The sequence below is a fragment of the Corylus avellana genome, chromosome ca4, assembly GCF_901000735.1.
Source record: "Corylus avellana chromosome ca4, CavTom2PMs-1.0".
In the NCBI taxonomy this organism is placed as follows: domain Eukaryota; kingdom Viridiplantae; phylum Streptophyta; class Magnoliopsida; order Fagales; family Betulaceae; genus Corylus; species Corylus avellana.
Window position 1 is genome coordinate 15,600,003 of NC_081544.1, and position 21,271 is coordinate 15,621,273.

A 21,271-nucleotide genomic window follows, 5' to 3' on the forward strand; every position below is an offset into this window, starting at 1 on the left:
AAATGCCACTCGCGGTGGCACCATAGAGCGCCAAATGCTCTTCCATGGAAACACCTCATAAGCTGGAATGGACAAGGCCTTATAGAAAGACTTCACCTCAAACATACCTTTTCAAGATGGGAACCAACGAATCCGATCTACATTACCATGAGAAATCTTACAAGAGTACAGCAGTTCAAAGAAAGATGATATCACATCCAACTCCCAATCTTGGACGGAACGCACAAAGATGACATTCCACTCAATAACCCCATTCCTCCACATAAAATTATCCTTCACCCACGCTTCTTTGTACCTTGCAATACTAAACAAGGAAGGGAAAGCATGCTTCAACAGCTGATTATCACACCATGTATCATGCCAGAAGAGAACTTTCGATCTTAGGCCCACCTCAAACCTCACACCTTTTGCAAAAGTATCCCATCCTCGTCTAATATGCTTCCGAAAACCCACACCATAAGGCCTCGACACCTCCTTTGAACACCACCGACCATCCTGATATTCATACTTAGCTTTTAATATCTTATACCAAAGCGTCTTGCTCTCTGTCGCATATTTCCATAGCCATTTTCCCAAAAGAGCTTGGTTGAACTTATGCACATTTCGAATGCCAAGACCGCCGGCCCTTAAAGGACGGCAAATTTGGTTCCAGTTAACAAGATGCAGTTTTTGTTCATCTCCCATTCCTCCCCATAGAAAATCTCTTTGAATCTTCTCAATCCTATTGGCAACACTCATAGGAACTGGAAACAAAGATAAGTAATAAATCGGAAGATTAGACAACGTACTCTTTATAAGGTTAACCGACCTCCCTTTGATAGGTACAATTTCTTCCAACCTGCCAACCGACGTTCCATCTGCTCCGTCACACCATTCCACATAGATGTAGCCTTTTATGTAGCCCCTAATGGCAAACCCAAATACTTCATGGGCAAAGCCGCAACACTACACCCAAGAATATCAGCCAAAGTCTCAATGTTTCCCACTTCTCTTATAGCAACCATTTTTGATTTACCAAGATTAACTTTCAACCCCGAAACAGCCTCAAAGCATAAAAGGATAAGGCGCACATAATGGATTTGCTCAGGATATGGCTTCACAGAAAATCAAAGTATCATCAGCAAATAAAGAATGAGAAACCACTAAATCTGAAAAGCCCCTTTCTCCCACCAAGAAACCTGATAATAAACCTTGCTCTACTGTCGCATTCACCATCCTACTCAAAGCCTCCATAATCAACACAAACAGTAGCGGTGAAACGTGGGTCCCCTTGCCGAATTCCCCACGAACTATTAAAGAAACCCTCCAGAGTTTCATTTACCAAGATGGAGAATCTAACCGACAAAATACACCACTCTATCCACTCCCTCCATCTCTCTTTGAAACCACACCGTTTCAGTAAAGCCGAAGTCCCAATTAACATGGTCATAAGCTTTTTCCAAATCCAGCTTGTAAATAACACCCGGCGCACCTGATTGCATACGACCATACAAACATTCATTAGCAATGAGCACAGAGCCTAAAATTTGCCGACCACCAATGAAGGCATTTTGAGAGTTAGAGATGATCTTTCCCAATACAGTTTTCATTCTAGTGGCCAGAACCTTGGATAGAATTTTATACATCCCTCTGACCAAGATAATAGGCCAAAAATCCTTCATCTCCACCGCATCCGCCTTTTTCGGAACCAAGGACACAAAAGTTACATTCAAACTCTTCACTAACTGCCGTCTTCGGTGGAATTCAGAAAAAACAGCCATAACAACATGTTTCACAACAACCCAACAAGATTGAAAAAAAGCCACGGTGAACCCATCCGGTCCCGGTGCCTTGTCACCCTCCATGCCTTTTACCACCTCCCAAACCTCCTTTTCCTCAAAATGTGGTGGTGGAGGGTAGCTTGGAGATTTCTGTTGTAAAAATAGTTTCAACCGAGCAATGCCTCTTGAATCATCACCGGTAATCATGATGTCATCCACATATACCACAAGGAGAATGTAGCCTGCACTAGTATGCAAGTGAAATACTGAATGATCTATTTGACATCGCTAGAAACCAAACTCCATAACCACCGCAGAGAACTCCCCAAACCATGCCCATGGCAATTGCTTGAGACCATACAAAGCCTTATTTAACTTGCACACACAACAACCCTGATAGTCCCCCTGAGCAACAAACCGAGGTGGTTGCTCCATATAAACTTCCTCATGTAAATCCCCATGTCAAAAGGGATTTTTGACATCCAATTGAAAAAAGGGCCAATCAAGATTAGCAGCCAAAGAAATAAAAATACGAACAGAAGAAATTTTGGAAACTGGAGAAAACATCTGATCATAATCAATACCATATGTCTATGTGTAACCTTTAGCAACCAAATGAGCTTTCAACCGTTCAACGAAAAAGAGATCTGCCAAAGCTACCACAGGCAGCAAGAAAAACGAAGCGTTCACCAATACGCTCAGAACTCAATTACAAGCCATGATCAGAAAGAGTAGCACGCTGAATTCGAGAAAAAACCTCAAGAATTGAGGGGAGGGTGGAACCACCCAAAATCCGCACACGAACCGACTCAAACTCAGGTTTTAAGCCAAGAAGGAACTGAACCACATCTATATCTTGACGTTGCTTTTCCATTTTCTTCAAGTCTATAGAGAGAAGTTGATACAAGCTCCTCTCCTTACAGATGGCCACAACCTGATTGTAGTACTCGTCCACACTTTGAGTACCTTGTTCAAGCCCAAAATATTGTTTACACACCTCATAAATCCGAGTGATATTTCGAGTACTAGAATACATATGACTGAGATGATCCCAAATATCATTAGCAGTAGGTAGATAGATGCATGACGATCCAATGTGCGACTCAATACTGTTCAACATAAGCAAGATAATTTGATTATCTTCTTGTTCCCAAAGGCTAGGAGAAGTAGTGTCTTTAGGCATACCTAAGGTTAAGTAAACAAGCCCTTGCCTTTGAGAAAAACTTTGACAGACCGTGCCCAATAAACATAATTCTTCCCATTCAGTTTCACTTGAGTCATAGGAGCATTAACTAAGGGTGTCTCAGGTCTAGCTGCCATAACCTCAACAAGAAAGAAGCCACAGCAATATAACAAATAAGTACCCTCAACGACCACTCAAAATAATGGGAAAACCACTGCAACAATGCTGGAAAACGGCAAAAACCAGCTCAAACAAACGCCAATCAGCAAAATAATTATAAAGAGAGAGAGGAACCAGTCGAACTACTGCTGAACCGCCCAAAAACACAGTAAACCGGACTGAACCAGTCAGGTAATAAGTAGAACCGGACTGAAACATACTGAATCAGCGTTAAAACAGTGAGAATTGAGGTGAACCGAAATCTAAACAACGAGAACCAGACTGAACTGGCTGAAAATACCAAAAAAACTGACCTGAACCAGATCCAAAAGAAAACCGGAATGAGGCTACTCCAACCCTGGATGAGGATATCCTAACCTGGTTAAGGAATAGCACAACCGGATCTAGGGATAGCCTTATCCTGGATAGGAGACAGCATGCACCTGTAACCAAACAAACTTCTTCTTCTCCCAAAAAAACCGTAAAGTCGCCGGCAACGACCAGAATTCGCCGGAAACGGTCAGAATAGGCTGGCCATGATTATAACATGTCAAAAATTGTCAGAACACGCCACAAATAATTGAACTAGACTAAAACAGTGACGGCAACCACTACACACTTCGCCGGAGACACAAAACAACCACCGTTAAACACCATACTTCACCGGAGTAGCCACCTAGCACCATAGAAACCACCGGATATCACACAAAGACCACAAAGTACAATCCAACCCACCATCGTGATACCATGTCTGCCATTTACACACGACCGACAACGACACACGTGAATGCGGGGATGACAATGATATCAAACCATCTACCCCCAATCATGATTCACGAGCACGGGGCCCAATTCTCAGATTTCCAAACTCAATAGAGCAAAAGGGAAAGCAGAAAAATAATAATAATAATAATGAAGGGAGGAAGAAGCAGAGTGGATAGAGAATAATCAGATGCCGTCAATAGTTATGGCTCTGATACCATGTTGTAGGGTTTAGGGTTTGCATGAAAAGAAAGGAGAAGAGAAGAAGAAGAGGCATATGTTTCTCATGTAGCCTCACTCCTCTCATACTTCACATATTTATATATTTTGTAACATTAAATACAAAGACCACAATACGCATATAACATATTAACTCTCTAACAATAGTTAATAACATTTTGGAGAAAACAAACATTATTGCTTGAAAGCATCTATATGCTTAAATTTCATTTTAGAACACTATCTATGAAATTATGCACTTCTCCAAAATATATTATACATTAGCCTTTTTCACTTGAAAGTTTGTGAAAAATTCCTAGTTTTTAATATTTAATATGTGGAAATGCAAGAGTTTTTAACTCACAAATGACAAGCGTCAATCTTACCATTTGATGATTTATTGTACTATTCAGTTTATTTGAACAGATACTTCATCGTGTATCATGCTATTTGGCAGACTTCACATAAAATTTTGTATATTAAAGTCACTTTAGAGTTGTTGGAAATTTTTGAGATTTTTGGATATGAAAAATGTTTATAAAACTTCTTGGGACACACTCTGGAACTGAACTATATGAGCCTCGTGAGCTCTCTCATTTTACCCTCAGGCCCATATTTGATGTCTTCATGGCATATTTACCGATTTGATGTTTGTGTGCGGTATCGGCCTATATAACCATGTTATATGGTTATATAGGCTAAGGAGGTGTGGTTTTGGCGAGAAATGGTGTACATGGATCGAGCATTGTATCTCGTCGATGCGGTTTTCGGTGTTGATTAAAGGCTCTTCCTCCGGTTTCTTTGGGAGTTCGTGTGGGGTGAGACAAGGTGATCCTCTTTCGCCTTTCTTGTTCATCACGGTCATAGAGGCGTTCAGCAGGATGATTAATGCTTCCATCAGTAGGGGTTTCATCAATGGCTTCTATGTGGGTGCTAGAGTGCCTGAGCGGGTAACTGTTTCTCACCTTCTCTTTGCTGATGATACACTGGTTTTTTGTGGGGCTACTCCTGACCAATTAGATTTATTAAAGCCCTCCTTATCGGCTTTGAAGCGGTCTCAGGGTTAAAAGTAAACCGGGCCAAATCTGTCTTGGTCCCAGTCGGAGGTTCGGTGGTGACAGGGAAGCTGGCTGGTATCCTGCGTTGTGGCACTAGTTCTTTGCCCTTGAGGTACCTAGGTCTTCCGCTAGGGGCTTCGTTCAAGCTTTTGGCTATTTGGGATGATTTGCTGGAGAAGATTGCTAGAAGGTTGGCCCCTTGGAAGCGCACGTATCTGTCCAAGGGGGCGAGACTCACTCTCATTAAGAGCACCTTATCCAATCTCCCCACCTATTTCTTGTCTCTGTTCCCCATTTCTATTTCTGTGGCGAAGCGCATTGAGAAGATCCAACGGGATTTTTTATGGAGGGGTCTCAATGACGAGCCTAAGTTACACTTGGTCAGTTGAAAAGAGGTTTGTTCTCCGATAGCTGAGGGTGGTCTAGGGATTCGAAGTTTGCGCCTTTTTAATCAAGCTCTTTTGGGGAAATGGTTATGGAGATTTGCTAATGAGGAAGAAGCTTGGTGGAGAAGTATTTTGGTGGCAAAGTATGGGGTGGATTGGGGTAGATGGCGTTCTAAAGTTTCTCGTGGAACGCATAGGGTGGGGTTGTGGAAACACATTTGTAAGGGTTGGGGGTTGTTTCAGAGCCACTTTAGATTTGATCCTGGATTGGGGGTGAGAGTCAAATTTTGGGAGGATACTTGGTGTGGCGAGATGTCCCTCAAGGAAGCTTTTCCCAGTCTCTTCAACATTGCTAGCAATAGGGATGCTTCCATTGCGGATATTCGGGAGTGTTCTAATGGTATGGTTCACTGGAATGTTACATTTACCCATAGAATTCATGATTGGGAGGAGATAGTCTTAGCCTCCCTCTTCTCGCTCTTGTATTCGTCTCCGATTCGTGGGGAAGGGGAGGATCGGATGTGGTGGACCCCTTCAAGAAAAGGGAAGTTTGAGGTTTGCTCTTTTTATAGGATGCTTGTCTCAAAAGAGCCCAATCACTTTCCTTGGAAAAGCATTGGCGCACAAAGGCTCCTACGAGAGTGGCCTTTTTTGCTTGGTCGGCCGCCCTTGGGAAATCCCTCACGTTGGATAATGTTTGGAAGAGAGGTATTGTGGTGATTAATCGCTGTTGTATGTGTGAAACGGACGGGGAGTCTGTGGATCATCTATTTCTTCATTGTGGGGTTGCGCGCAAGTTGTGGGAGGTTATTTTCTCTCGCTTCAATTTGTGTTGGGTTATGCCTAGAAATGTCAAGGATTTGTTTGCCAGTTGGTGGTCGGGTGGGAGATCTAGTAGTGCCGTGGTGTGGAAGATGGCTCCCCTTTGCCTATTATGGTGCCTTAGGAAGGAGAGAAATGCAAGATGTTTCGAGGATTTGTCGAGGAACCTTGAGGACCTTGTTCATTTCTTTTTGTACACTCTCTTCACTTGGACTGCAGGCTGGCTTGCTCCTATATAGTGATTAATTTTCCTGATTTCCTCTTTTTGTTCTCTTCTTCTCTCTCCCCAATTTAGTCGCTCTCTTGTATACTCTCTATGTACTTGGGTTGTGCCCCTCTGCACTCTTTAATGCATTATTGCTTATGCAAAAAATCGGCCTATATAACCATGTGATCTTGAGATAAATTTCCTATTTTAGATTGGTTGGGATAATTGCTATAGCTCACAGTGAGTAGTATGTAGTTCATAATATGTTGTTTTAAGAATTTTTGTTATGTAATCTTTCAACTACTCATGCAATGTTTATATTTCTACTTGACGACTCCCATATTATAACATTTTTTCTAAATAATACTTTCATAAAACTTGCACTTTTCCTAACATAGCCTTATTCTTAGTCCTATAACTCTTTTATAGCTAGACGGTGATCCCTCAAGGTGAAATTTATTGTTTAGTGGTTGCCTATCTAGTGGACAAAGGATAAGGTCGTTACAGCATAAAACATTTTCACAAAATATTTTCCTCCATTTGTAATGTTTGGTGCAATAAGAAAATTCTGCTCGAGGAACAATGATATTTGGGTCCAAGTAAAACTAAAGATCTAAGAGCAGAGAATAATAACGTTCAATTTCAACTAGCGGAATCCATTTTCCACTCCCTTCCATTCTTTTTCTCTCTCCCCCTCATGAATTCCTATCCACCTCCCACTCAAGCATTCCCTCTTCTTATCCACACCCCTCGCTGGATCACTCAGTGCCCCTCCCCCCCCCCCGGCACATATCTTCGCCTTCTGGAGCCCAGGCATGTTGGCCTTGAAGACTTCGGTAGATAATGATTTTTAGTTTGAGCCAAACTGCTAAAAACATTTTCAATATTGTTGTCCAGGTTACAATTAAAAATTACTGATTTTCACCAAAGATGGTTTTCTACCGGACGGCAGAAAATATGTTTCGCCAAACATAACATAACTAAATTAACAGCAACTCCTCGCATCTATGGTTGCTTATCTTTTATCAATTGTTTTGAAGTAACAATATTTGGAGAGTTATTTTCACTATTTCATTATGTCACATTCGAGACTGTTGTAGGGTCTGCACGAAAAGAAAATAGAAGAAGAAGAGGCTATACGTTTGACGTGGCCCCTCTCCCCTCATAATGTATTTATATAGTGTAACATTCAATACAAAGACCAAAATACCAGTGTAACATTTGAACCCTAAGAAGCTCTTCTAACACTCCCCCTCAAGCTGGAGTATTTATATCATATAAGCCCAACTTGGAACAAATAAACTCTAATTTCTTTTGATACAAGGATTTTGTAAACATATCAACTAATTGATTTCCAAACTTCATAAATGGTGCAGATATATTTCCGCTGAATATATCTGCCCAATCTACGTAAGTAAAACCTTCTATCCGAAGATGTCTATTTGGTCTATGCAATATCACAAGGCCAGGAGCTCTTTTCAAATATCAAATAATGAGTAACAACTTCTCAATGTGAAACCCTAGAAGCCTCTAAGAACTGACTAACAACAGTAACTACATATGAGATGTCTGGCCCTAGCAATAGTAAGATAATTCAACTTTCCAACTAGACGATGATACCTACCAAGATCTACAAATAATAAGCAAAAACCATGATATTAGATGGGGTGACACATCTTTAAGAAAATTTTTAACATTTTGGATTAAATAGCTATTTGATATTTCTGATATTAGATGCCATTGGTAGAGATTATGGTAAAAATAAAAGATTTATACAAGTTTCTAATAATGGATACTTCTAGCAAAAACCATGCCCATTTAGAGTTTGGGGTGTGGCACAATTTTAATTTCCAATAGTTTCTTACATAAGCGAAGCACATCACAATACTATATCTTCAATTGAACAAGAATATCAAGTTGAATAATTAATTGATGTTCCAAAATCATTATATTTAGAATTTCCGAAAGATTTACATAATAAAAACCCTTATACAAAGATGTTAAAATATTAATTAACCGAGCTCTGTTAAGGAAGTGGCTATGACGTTATGTGCATTTGAGAGAAGCCTGGTGGAGAATTGTTCTGGACGCCAAATTCGATTCTAAGTGGAGCGGGTGGCGCTCCAATGACCCTCAAGGGCCATATGGGGTGGGGCTTTAAAAGTATATTAGTAGGGGGTGGAGGTTGTGTTCTAGCCATACTAGATTTGATCTGGGAGATGGGTCCAAGATCAAATTTTAGGATGATGTGTGATGTGGAGATTCGAGTCTCAAGGAAGCTTTCCCAAGTTTATATAACATGGATAGTGTGAAGGGGGCGTCTATTGCGGCTAACCTGGATTATTCGAGTGGTTCCCTTCAGTGGAAAGTTAGCTTTATTCATCTGGTTCATGGTTGGGAAGTGGATGTTTTGGCTTCCTTCTATATCTTGTTGTATTCCCGCATAATGAGAAAGGAAGGAGAGGACAAGCTTCGGTGGCTCTCATCTCGCCAAGGGAATTTTGACGTTAGATCTTTCTACAAGATCTTTGCCTATAAAGAGGATACCCCTTTCCCTTACTTAGAAAAGTGTTTGGCAGACCAAGACTCCCTCAAGAAAGAGACATCTTACCGTGGTCAATAGATGCTACTTGTGCAAATCGAATGGAGAGATGGCCGACCATCTTCTTCTCCAGTGTGACGTTGCCAGTGCTCTATGGTACGCCATTTTCAGTCACTTTGGGCTATCTTGGGTTATGCTTAACAATGTGGCGGATCCGTTTGCCTGTTGGTGGACTGATGGTCGTTCTCGGAGTGCTGATGTGAGGAAGATAGTTCCCCTTTGCCTTATGTGGTGCTTGTCGAGGGAAAGAAACGAGAGAAACTTTGAAGATAAAGAGCGGACTTTGGAGGAGCTCAAGTCCTTTTTCTTTTTTTTCTCTCTACACTCGGACAATTACTTGTCCAATTCCCTTAGTGATTAGCTATAATGATTTTCTTATTTTATTTTCTTCTTCTGCTTAGGCGTTCTCTTATATACTTCCTATGTACTAAGGTTGCCCCTCTACGCTTTTGATATATTTTACTTATTAAAAAAAAATAATATTAATTAAATGATTAAATTCTCATTTTCAACCAACTTCAACTTTTAGGGCAATCTGATGAGTTCATACCATGTCTCTGTAATTCACATCCCCTTTTAATTGAATATTCTATGTATTGAGCCTTACTTATTAAGAAAGAGTTTGAGCCCACACGTGAGGAAGAGTGTTAGAATATTAATTAAGTGATAAAACTTACAATTTCCTACTAACTTAAGATTTTAGGACAACTAGAGATTTAACAAAAGAAGCGTAATGATACCAAAACATGATCTAAAAAAAATGATCTAGAAATTTCCAAAAGTTAGGGACATGATAATAAGAACATAACTTATCATAAGTTATAAGTTGTAAAATTTAAATCATTAAGTCAGAAACTTACATCAACTGAAAGTGAAAGTGACAGTGCAACTGCCCCTCGCAAGCCTGACCATATGAGAATAATAGCTTCTTTCCAATCCAAGCCATAGCCAAAATACCGTAAAAAGGGATACAGAACTCCAACAACTATGAAACGGGAAACTTGTATATAAACAAAGAGGAGAATGAGATAGGCCCAGGACTGTCCTGGTAAGAGATAAAAACTTAGTAAGTGTTATGTATTTTCATCAAGACATTAAATGAAAGTAAGCGATCTTAATGTATATAACAAAATTGTCTTCTACCCAATACCAAATAAATAAAAAAACAGGACATACAAATGGTTAACTAATAGATTTCACGTGCTGAAACCATCTCTTAAAGGCGCACAAAATTCTTTATACGACAATGAGTAGCACCAGATCACAAAAAAATATCAGTATCCGAAATGAAGAACCTAGATAAAATCATAAGATCACCTAAACAAAACAAATATCCACTTCCTGGGAACATATTCCTTTTCTTTTTAAGGGGTTAATTACACTTTCCCAACCTGTAAATTGGGTTAAGTTTGAGTTACTAACCTATACTTTAAAAAGCTACACTTTGCTCACTTGAAATCAAATATGTCAATCACCATCAACCTTACCGTTTAAAGACAAAAAATGAAAACAAAACATTTTTCATTCTTTAAACTAATCCTCCATATTGCACCGCTTCATTGATTTTTTAGTTCTGTCAATAGTCCTCCCCCCAACCTCCAACACTCTCACTGCTTTTCACCATATCCATAACAATATATCAAGAAGTTCATATTGTTGAACAAAGACAGATGAGGGCTACCATTTTGGAAAGCATTGTCACCACTGAGAATTCCTTCAGCTATAACAACACCACTGCAAAAGAAACACAGTTAAATGCATGCAACACATCATTAACAAGTTGTATGATAATTCAGAGCTAAACTATAAAATTTGCACTGATCTAAGCTACAAATGGTTGAGCTGGCAAAGGCAAACCCTGAGCAGAGGAAGGGAGGGGTTAAGGGAAGATCAACAACAAAGGAAGAAAATATCACTCCAAACAGAAAAATTTGATAAGATAAAACAAATTAAAATTAAAAATTAGGAAACATAAGACTTTCTGCAGTTTTTATTGTCACTGATATAATATGAGAACAAGAGTGCACAAACATCCACTTCAACGACTCAGTAATTAAAGGATCAACTTCCTAATTACACTGATAATATTCATGGGCTGAAGGACGAGGGGGTTGGGGCTGGCGCCATTTCGTTGATGAGTTGCGGCTCTTGTTGGAGCTCAGCATTGCAAAGAACAGGCTGCTGGTTTCTGGAGACATCTCCAGCAGAGGTGTTACTTCATCGATTCATTCCTATGCGGATGTGCTCGCCGCGAGACCAGGTGGATTGAAGCCGCTGAATAAGTTCAATCTGCTCCTGGTGGCGGGTTATTCAGAGGTAGTGAAAGGTGGTGAGGAGGCAAGATCACTACTGAATTGTTTCGAGTTCGAGCAAGGTGCGCCGAATATCAAGGAAAAAGTAGGCTCTCTACTAGGTAAGAGACGCTTACAGGTAGGCGGTGCGCTAGTGAAGAAGAAGTTGATCATCTTGCGGTCGTGGAACAGGATTCTTGAAGAGATTAGGGTTGACGTGGATCGGGTCATTTCTTCCAGCAAGTCTTTTCGTGGCTTTACGTTGAAGGCTGGGTTCAAGTTGAAGAAGGTGAGGCCATTAATGTTGGAACCGAATCCAAAGCCCAGTTCTCATTCGGATCTAGTTTCCTTGTGGGCAGGCTTTCCTGATAAAGTGGTTGAAGGCTTGGGCGATGACTTTGTCTCGGGTTCTGAAGTGGGTCATGGGATCGCATCTCCGGAGTTGGCGCTGGCGGTGGGTCAAGGGGGTCTCCTCAGATGCGTGGAGCCCGTCTCTGACATGTCGGGGTTATCTCTGTCATATCCAGGGGTTTCTGATGGCTAATCCGGCGAAGTGTATAGGTACCTTGAGGATTCAGCACCGATGGAGGCTCTGGTGAGTTATGTAGTTCTAGTAGTGGAGGAAGCTTTATCTCCAGATCTAGCGCCAGGGTGGGTTAGGGAGGTCTCCTCAGGTGCGTCGAGCCTATCTTTGACATGCCGGGGTTATCTCCGTTGTACCCAGTGGTCTCTGATGGCTCCTCCGACGAACCCAGTGATCGTATCCAGACTTCGGTGTCTATGGACCTTGAGGAAGCTGCACCGATGGAGGCTTCTATAGTTCCAGCAGTGGAGGAAGCTCCCATGAAGGTTGATTGGAAACCTTCCGGCGAAGGATTTTACCTCTTCTTATCAGTTTAAGCTTTTGGGACAAGTAGTGATTTAACATATAGAAAGCTTTACTAGCTTTTGGTACGCGATGGATATTTAACACTTTTCAAGGTAAACGCATCATTTTTTATGATATTCAAGTTGAGAGATATGATATTCAAGTCTCTTAATGTTTTGATGGCTTCCATGAAATTTTAAACTGGTCCTCTCTTCTCTCTCTTCTCTCTCTCGCCTGTGTCGGTGCGTGAGGGGCGCGTGAGAGCTGGTTTGTGCTAGTGTTAGGCTGTATCATGGCTGGTTCGAGGAGGTGGTCAGTGGAGTCCAAGGAGTTTGAGGTTTTGATTAAGGTGGGGGCAGCTGGGGTAAGGATTTTAGAGAAGAGTAAAAGATTCAAGAGGTCCATTTTCATGAAAAAGGACGAATTAGCGTGGATGGTGAGAATAGGAGAGGCGCTGGTGGCTGTGGACAATTCAGAAGTTTTTTGGGATCAGTCTAGAGCTGGGTATCCTAGAATAATAGCTCAGAAATGTTCAAAAAGGCATGGATGTTTTCTGACAGTGGAGGAATTTGATGGAAGAAGGAGGTGCGGCTCAATCATCATCCCTGAAGGACGTCGTGGGTTTGGGTGGGATCGTTTCGTCGAGGAAATGCAAGTGGCAAACTCGTCTCTCTGTGACTCTCGAGGTGTAAGTGAGCAACGAGTGTTAAGGGAAGACAAGAGAGATAAGGAGGTGAAGGAAAGAAGGAGCTATGCGGAAACACTGAAAATGTCATTAAAGTCAACCAAGGATTGCTGCAATTCTTTCCAAGAACCGAAGAACAAAGTGACTAGGAGGCAGAAAGACGACTCTGAGCACAGGAAACAGCAAGCTCAAGTTTATGGCAGCAAAGGGGTGTTTCTGTCGAAGACCCAAGGTTCGACGTCGGCCTTTGGTGTTTCTGGGGTGGGTCCGACGAAGCTGCCCTTGCCGGCGAGGTCTGATACATGTCCGGTAAGGTTTGGTAGGCACAGCGTGAAGAATGGAGGATGCATGGGAGCGCCGATAGGAGCTCCGACCAGTCGCAATTCTTTGCCGGCAGGGCAGAAGGTGTCGACGTCAGTTTCTGGGCACTTGAAGGGACGGGAGGGAGTGGTGAACCATGCTGGGCAGACCTACTCTGCTGTACATCTCGAGCTCCTCAACGTTAGGGAGACTTTGAGTTGTCTGAAACGAGAATGTGACGTGGGATTGCTTAAACTTGATAGAGTATTCAAGCAGTTGGAGGGCAATGGGCTTGGGCAGGGAGATAAGAAAGATGTAGGCCAACAAAGTTCAGTTTGGAAAGAAAAGGGAAAGTGTGGGCTGAGCTCAAACCCAACAGCAAGATGAAGGTGAAAAAAAGAGTAGTTTTTAAGCCCAAAGGACTGCTGGGCTCAGGCGTGGGCTGCTTCAGTAGAGTTGGACCGAATTTATGTCTCTCAGCTGAGGTGGCACTCAGGGAGGAGGCTGAGAATAAATCGTTGGAGCTCAGACCTCACGTGGTACAACCGGAGAACTCGTCGTTGCTGGCCGAGAAGTTTCTACCTGTGGGTGGAAGGGCTAGATCAGCGGAAAGGGGTATACTCACAGAGTTTGTCGGCACTTCTGCTCGGGATGGCGATGGGTTTATGGTCGGTGAGAACTCAAGCAACAGAGTCTTCACCTTTCCAGCGAAGGTTCAGTCTACCGAAAAGGGAAAGGGTTTGTTGACTTATAGGAGAAGGCATTTTGGGCTGAAAACATGGGATGATGTGTCGGTAGGCACGATTGCGGCTTCTGGGCAGGGGAAAGGAGTTTTGGGGTCGAGGCCGGAATCAACCCAAAGGGTGCCGCAGACGCAAGTTTTGCCGGAAAATGCCCAGAGCTCGCCGATATGTTCGGTGGAGACCGGAATTTGTCCAGAGGGTGCCGGAGAAGCTGGGGAATGTATTGCGACGTGTGGGCAGGGGAAAGGGAGACTGGGGTCGAAGCTGGTTTCAGCCCAGAGGGTGCCGGAGACGCAATTCCGGCCGGAAAATACCCAGAGCCTGCCGATGTGTTTTGTGGAGACAAGAGATGGGGGGGCAGGTACGGGTGAGGGTACTGATCAGTTCCTGGTGGTGATACCCTCTAGTCAGAATAAAAGGATGGTAGAGGGGAGCTGTTCACAGGAATTCTGTCGGGGGGAGGCAAGTAGTACGAGTCCGCAGTTTCTTGAGGGAATAAAAGGAGTGGAGTGTATGCCGGCTATGGAGCCTTTCGGGACTAGCTCTAGTTTGGAAGAGGAAAGTATCTTAGATTCTGTTGGGTTGGAGGATTTAGGGCCAGGATTGATGTCTTCCAGTTGGGTAGTTAATAATTGCCTCAAATTCTGCCCTAAAATTGGTATTACAGATGAAGGGAAGAAAGGGGAGTTGGAGTTGCTGTTCAACTCTATTGAAGCTTCTAGGATTCAGGGTGATGCTGATTTGGGAGGCATCTCTGCCTATGTTCCAGCCCCAACAGGATTAAAGGAGCTCAAGGATTGTGAGAGGGGCACGTTGGTGGATCATGAAGCTTAACATAGTAGCATGGAATGTGAGAGGGTTGAATGCCCTCAAAAAAATGTTGCGTATTAGGGGTTTATTGAAAGAGTGGAAAGTAGATGTAGTGTGTTTGATTGAGACAAAGATGGAGGTTATTTCCCAAGAGGTGGTTCATAGTCTTTGGGGAGGCCAACATGTGGGATGGAAGTTTAAAGGGTCGAATGGCTTGTCGAGGGGGATGTTATTGATGTGGGATAGGAGGGTGGTGGAGTGTAAGGAGGAGTGTGTGGGGCATTTTTCCTTGGCTTGCTCTTTTCAAAATGTGGAGGATAACTGGGAGTGGGCTTTCGGGGGGGTATATGGTCCGAATGAGGATGGGGAGAGAAGGGCACTTTGGGAAGAGTTGGCTGGTTTGATGAATGTGTGGGAGGTTCCTTGGTGCCTTGCAGGGGATTTTAATATCGTTCGGTTCCCTAGTGAGCGCTCCAGTGTTTCTTACTATTCCACTGGCATGATGGATTTCTCGGATTTCATCTCAGAGAACAATTTGGTGGACATGCCCTTGATGGGAGGTCAATTTACGTGGTCTAATAATCAAGAAAATGAGAGCTGGTCTAGAATTGACCGCTTCTTGATTTCCTCGGATTGGGAAGATCACTACCCTGCAGTGTCACAAAGAAGACTTCAGCGCTTGATATCCTATCACTTCCCTTTATTATTGGATTGTGGGGCCCCTTGTGGAGGTAATAAGAGCTTTAAATTTCAAAATATGTGGCTTAAAGCTGAAGGTTTTGTTGATAAGGTTAGTTCTTGGTGGGGATCTTATACATTTGAGGGCTTACCTAGTTTTGTGCTTGCTAAGAAATTGAAATCTCTCAAATTGGATTTGAAAAAGTGGAATGAGGAGGTGTTTGGGGACATTGGGAGAAAGAAAAAGGAGTTGTTGGGAGGTATTCAGGAGTTGGATGATTTGGCAGAGGCAAGAGGGTTAGCCCAGGAGGAAAAGGTCCGAAAGGCGGATATGGTGAAAGAATTGGAGAACACCTTGCTTTGTGAAGAAATCCACTGGCGTCAAAAATCGAGAACTTTGTGGCTCAAGGAGGGGGACCGCAATACTCGTTTCTTTCACAAGATGGCAAACTCTCACTGCAGGTTCAATCGTGTGGAAGAGTTGCGTATTAATGGTGTTCTATCCGATGATCCAGCTGAGGTAAAAGCTCACATTGTGAGTTATTATCAAACCTTATACTCGGAACAAAGCACGTGGCGACCTAGAATGGACAACCAGCCTTTTTTGTCCATAGACGAGGAGGATAATAGGTGGTTGGAAAGAGATTTTGAGGAAAAGGAAGTTTGGGAGGTGGTTAAAGGCATGGATGGTGATAAGGCCCCGGGTCCGGATGGCTTTTCCATGGCTTTTTTTCAAGCCTGCTGGGGTGTTATCAAACATGATGTCATGGCGGTTTTTGCCGAGTTCCATCGTAGACGACAGTTGGTGAAGAGCTTGAATGCAACTTTTATTTCCTTGATCCCAAAAAAGGCAGATGCGGTGGAGATGAAGGACTTTCAGCCCATTAGTTTGGTGGGAGGGGTGTACAAAATTGTTTCTAAGGTTCTTGCAATCAGGATGAGAACTGTGTTGGGTAAGATCATATCATACTCTCAAAATGCTTTTATTGGGGGTCGCCAAATCCTAGATTCTGTCCTTATTGCAAATGAAAGTGTGGATAGTCGCATGAAGTCAGGGGTGCCAGGTGTTCTTTGCAAATTAGACTTGGAGAAGGCCTACGATCATGTGAATTGGGACTTTGAGTTGTATTTGCTGCATAGGTGTGGGTTTGGTGAGAGGTGGAGGGCGTGGACTGGTTTCTCGGTGGGAAATAGGGTGTTATCGGAGTTAGTGGTCTCTCACTCTTTATTTGCTGATGACACTTTGATCTTTTGTGAAGATTCTATTGAGCAAATCCAGTATGTGGGTCTCATTTTTTTATGTTTTGAAGCTGTGTCGGGTTTGAGAGTGAATCTTGGTAAATCTAAAATTGTGGCTATTGGTGAGGTGGAGAACATAGGGGTTTTAGCTAATATCCTTGGGTGTAGTGTTGCTGATTTGCCGATGAAGTATTCGGGTCTCCCTCTTGGGGCGGGGCATAAGGATAAGGTTATGTGGAATGATGTGATCGAAAAAATGGAGCGTCAGATGGCAGGTTGGAAGAGAATGTATCTCTCTAAAGGAGGTCGTTTAACTCTCATTAAGAGTACGCTCTCTAATCTTCCGACTTACTTTTTGTCACTATTTCCGATTCCTATGAGTGTAGCTAAAAGACTTGAGAAAGTACAAAGAGACTTCTTATGGGGAGGGATGGGAGACGAGCATAAGCTACATCTTGTAAATTGGAATCAAGTCTGTCGTCCCCTTCGGTACGGTGGGCTTGGCATTCGTAAGTTCCATCAGTTTAATCAAGCTCTTCTAGGTAAATGGCTTTGGAGATATGCTAATGAGAGTGAGGCTCTATGGTATAAGGTTATCAAAGCTAAATATGAAGATCAGGAGGGTGGTTGGTGCACTAAGGAGGTTTCGGGTTCCCATGGTGTGGGCTTATGGAAGCACATTCGGCAAGGTTGGAATTTTTTTGCCAAAGGTATTCGTTATGAGGTGGGGGTGGGTTCGAAAGTGCCTTTTTGGCATGATATTTGGTGTGGGGACTCCTCCTTGAAACATGCTTTCCCGTCTTTGTACAGCATAGCCAGACACAAAGACGCTTGGGTGAAGGATAGCTTTATTTGGAAGAATGGAGTTGTCGAATGGAATGTCATTTTTGTGCGGTCAGTACAGGATTGGGAGATGGATTTGATTTCTTCTTTCTTTGACCGGTTGTACTCGTACAAGATATCCATAGGCTCTATGGATTGTATTCGATGGTCTTCGTCTAAGAAAGGCAATTTCGAGGTTCAGTCTCTCTTCAAGGCATTGTCCAAATGTGACCATGAAGTGTTTCCTTGGAAGAGCATTTGGCATACTAAGGTGCCATTGCGAGTGGCTTTCTTCGGGTGGACCGCGGCCTTAGGCAAAATTTTGACTCACGACACCCTGCGGAAGAGGAACATAGTGGTAGTGGAATGGTGTTGTATGTGCAAGAAGAATGGAGAGTCGGTTGATCATCTTCTTCTCCATTGCGAGATTGCAAGTGTTCTTTGGCATACTATTTTTGATCGGTTTGGGCTGTTTTGGGTCATGCCTTGCAAGGTGAGGGGCTTGTTCGATTGTTGGTGGTCGGGAGGAAGTTCTCGAAGCGCGGTAGTGTGGAAGATGATCCCTTTGTGTCTTATGTGGTGTATTTGGAATGAAAGGAATGCTAGATGCTTTGAGAACTCCACTAGGACTATAGAGGAATTGACTCATTTTTTCTTCTTTACTTTGTATTCCTGGACGGCTGCTTAGCTAGCTCCTATAGGGATTAGCTTCTCTGATTTTCTTTTTCATTTTTCTTCCTCTTAGGCGCTCTCTTTTATACTTCCCGTGTATGTGGATTGCGCCCCTCTGCACTCTTTTATATCATATTTACTTATAAAAAAAAAACATATAGAAAGCTTTACTAGTGTTATAATCTTATGAGGAATGCTATACTTACAAACACATTTTACAAAAAAAACTTTTACAAACTGATATGGTTCAACATGATTGGATATGAGATAAATTTAAATTTTGAGAAACCCAATCATGTTGTGCCACATCAGTTTGTAAAAGTTTTTTTGTAAAATGTGTTTGTAAGCCTAGCATTTTGCTAATCTTTTATTGCACGAATTTATGGTGTAGACTATGCCGAGACATTATTGTTAGTTGCCAAAATTTCTTTTGTCAAAGTAGTTATTTGTCTATGCCTGCAGAATTTCATTGACCGTTGTAAGAACTAGATGCGGGAATGCTTTTCTTCATACCGATCTTTCTGAAGAAGCATACATGGAAGAACGTCCAAGATTTATTTCTCAGCAGAAGCGAAGGTATGTAAATTTAATTTTTTTTTTTTTAAAGCAAAATATTATTTATTGCAAGCAAATTATTTGCATGGAGATGAGATGGATAACGGTTTGTTTTCCTCGTGTAGGGAAGTGAATGATCCTTCTTTCGTAGTGGTGACTTATCGGCTAAGGGAAGTGAGACATTAGTAATCCATTTGCTTGCTGTGGCTGAAGAACAAGGAGTGCCTCATTCGGTGTCTTCAGACTAGGTTGTTGCGAAGATGAAAAATTAATGTCTTGTAGTAGGGATATCATGTGAGGAACTAATGTTGGCTCTGTTTTTTGTGAACGAAGCAAGTCGACATCAGAATGGCTCAACTAGTGCGTAAGCGAACAGAGGCAACCTTGAATTAAATAGATTGGCTTGTCCAGTTAATTATGACATATAGGAAGGTCGCTCTAGTAGAGGGAAAGGAAAGAGGAAGGGTTCTAATTGTTCCTTATGATACCTAAGAGTGTATCATGCAATGCGAGAGAGCTAAATGAGAGGGATAAAAGGTTGATGATTAAAGATCTTCTCAAAGATTGGAAGGCATATATTGTTTGTTTACAGGAGACAAAATTAGAGTAAATTGTTGTTTATGGGGTTGTTCACATTTGGATTGGACATTCTTGGGGTCAAGAAGGGCATCATGAGGGATTTTGTGAATGTGGGATAGGCGGGTGGTGGAGAAAATTGAGGATTTTGTGGGAAATGTTTCAGTAGCATGTTCTTTTAGAAGTGGTTTTTTTTTTTTTTTGTTTAATTTGGCACCGAGCATCCAGAGCTTCGCTCCAACTAATCCCGAGGGTGCACAGGCTCTAGGCAAGGAGTTTCCCGCAAGTGCACCTCGGTTAATTTAAGGGATGAACCCCAGTTTGAAAGCCCCAATAAGCACTTTGCACTCGGTGGATTTTGAACCTTAGACCTTGAAGAACATACTCAAAGTCCCAAACTGTCCAACCACTGAACCAACCCCTTAGGGTTATTTTAGAAACGTTATTGATAATTTTGAATGGGCGTTTGAAGAGATGTATGATCCAAATGATGATGTTGACAAGAAATGTCTTTGGGATGAGTTGGTTGGCCTTATGAGTTGGTGGGAGTTGCCATGGAATATTGGGGGTAATTTTAATGTTGTTCGTTATTTGTGTGGAAGATTAGACGATTCCAGACAGTCACAAACTATGTTGGACTTTTCGGAATTCATTTTTAATTAGGGCCTCATGGACATCCCTCTTGTAGGTGAGAATTTTACATAGTCTAATAATTATGACTTTCGGTCATGGTCCAGAATTGATACGTTTCTTCTACTCCGGAATGGGAAAAACAATTTCCAAATGCCTCTCAGAGGAGACAACCCTAAAATTATATAACATCATTTTTCTTTGATATTGGATTGAGCTGTGTCGGGTAGGGGTAGTAGGTATTTTAAGTTTGAAAATGTGCCTGAAATCATAGGGCTTTTTGGAGCAGGTGAAAACATGGGGGATGTCATACAATTTTCAAGAATCTCCTAGGTATGTGCTGGCGTGTCAGTTGAAAGCCTTGAAATTGGATATGAAAAATTGGAATGAGGAGGTTTTTTGTAATGTAGGGAAGGAAAAGAAGGATCTTTTGGATGACATCTGTGAGCTGGATGTTGGTGCAAAGGGAAGACCTTTAATTGAAGATGAAAGGTTGAGGAATGAAGATATTTCTAGGTAATTGGAGAGAGTTTTCCTTCTTGAAGAAGTGAGTTTGAGGCAGGAGCCAAGGGCCATTTGATTGAGAGGGGGAGATAAAGACACTAAATTCTTCCACCAGGTGGCAAATTCACATCAAATAAATAATTATGTGGGTTCTTTAGTTATTATCGGTCTAGGTCTTCTGAATATACAGAAATAAGGGGGCATATAATGCAATTCTACAATCAGTTGTATTCTAGATAGTTTAGTTTGGAGACAAAAATTAGATGGTGTTTCGTTCCTTTCCATTGATGCGGATGAGAGAAAATGGAACATCGTTTGGCTGGTTGGAAGAGGCTCTATTTGTCTAACGGAGGTAGATTGACTTTGATAGAAATCACTCTTCCCAATTTGCCTACTTATTATTATTCTTTTTTTTTTTTTTTTTTATAAGTATTGCCTACTTATTATTTGTCTCTTTTCCCTATTCTAGTGAGCGTAGCGCATAGGATTGAAAAAGTTCAGAGGGATTTTTTATCAGGTAGATTAGCGATGAGTTTAAGTTTCATTTAGCGCATTGGTCAATAATTTGTACTCCGATGATATTAGATGGTTTGGAGGTTAGAAACCTGGTATTCGGTGGTTCGGATTTATAAATATCATGCTTATAATATCTCACTTCTTCAAATCCAACCTGTGCAATAGACTTAAACCAGTTGTGGGGACTCTCAATGGGCTACGTTCACTCTAGTTATCCAGAACA

General features: G+C 42.0%; 1 protein-coding gene across 2 annotated transcripts in view; it reads right to left on the reverse strand.

The window, feature by feature from the left end:
* The window catches only part of LOC132177405 (sodium/hydrogen exchanger 8), a 91,468-nt gene that overhangs the window by 35,233 nt on the left and 34,964 nt on the right, over positions 1 to 21,271 (reverse strand). For both annotated transcript variants that reach the window (XM_059589699.1, XM_059589700.1), the window contains 2 exons: positions 10,841 to 10,893; positions 10,020 to 10,204 (listed from right to left, as the gene is read on the reverse strand). In XM_059589699.1, coding sequence (XP_059445682.1) covers positions 10,020 to 10,204; positions 10,841 to 10,893 — 238 coding nt within the window. The remainder of the gene's footprint in view (positions 1 to 10,019; positions 10,205 to 10,840; positions 10,894 to 21,271) is intronic.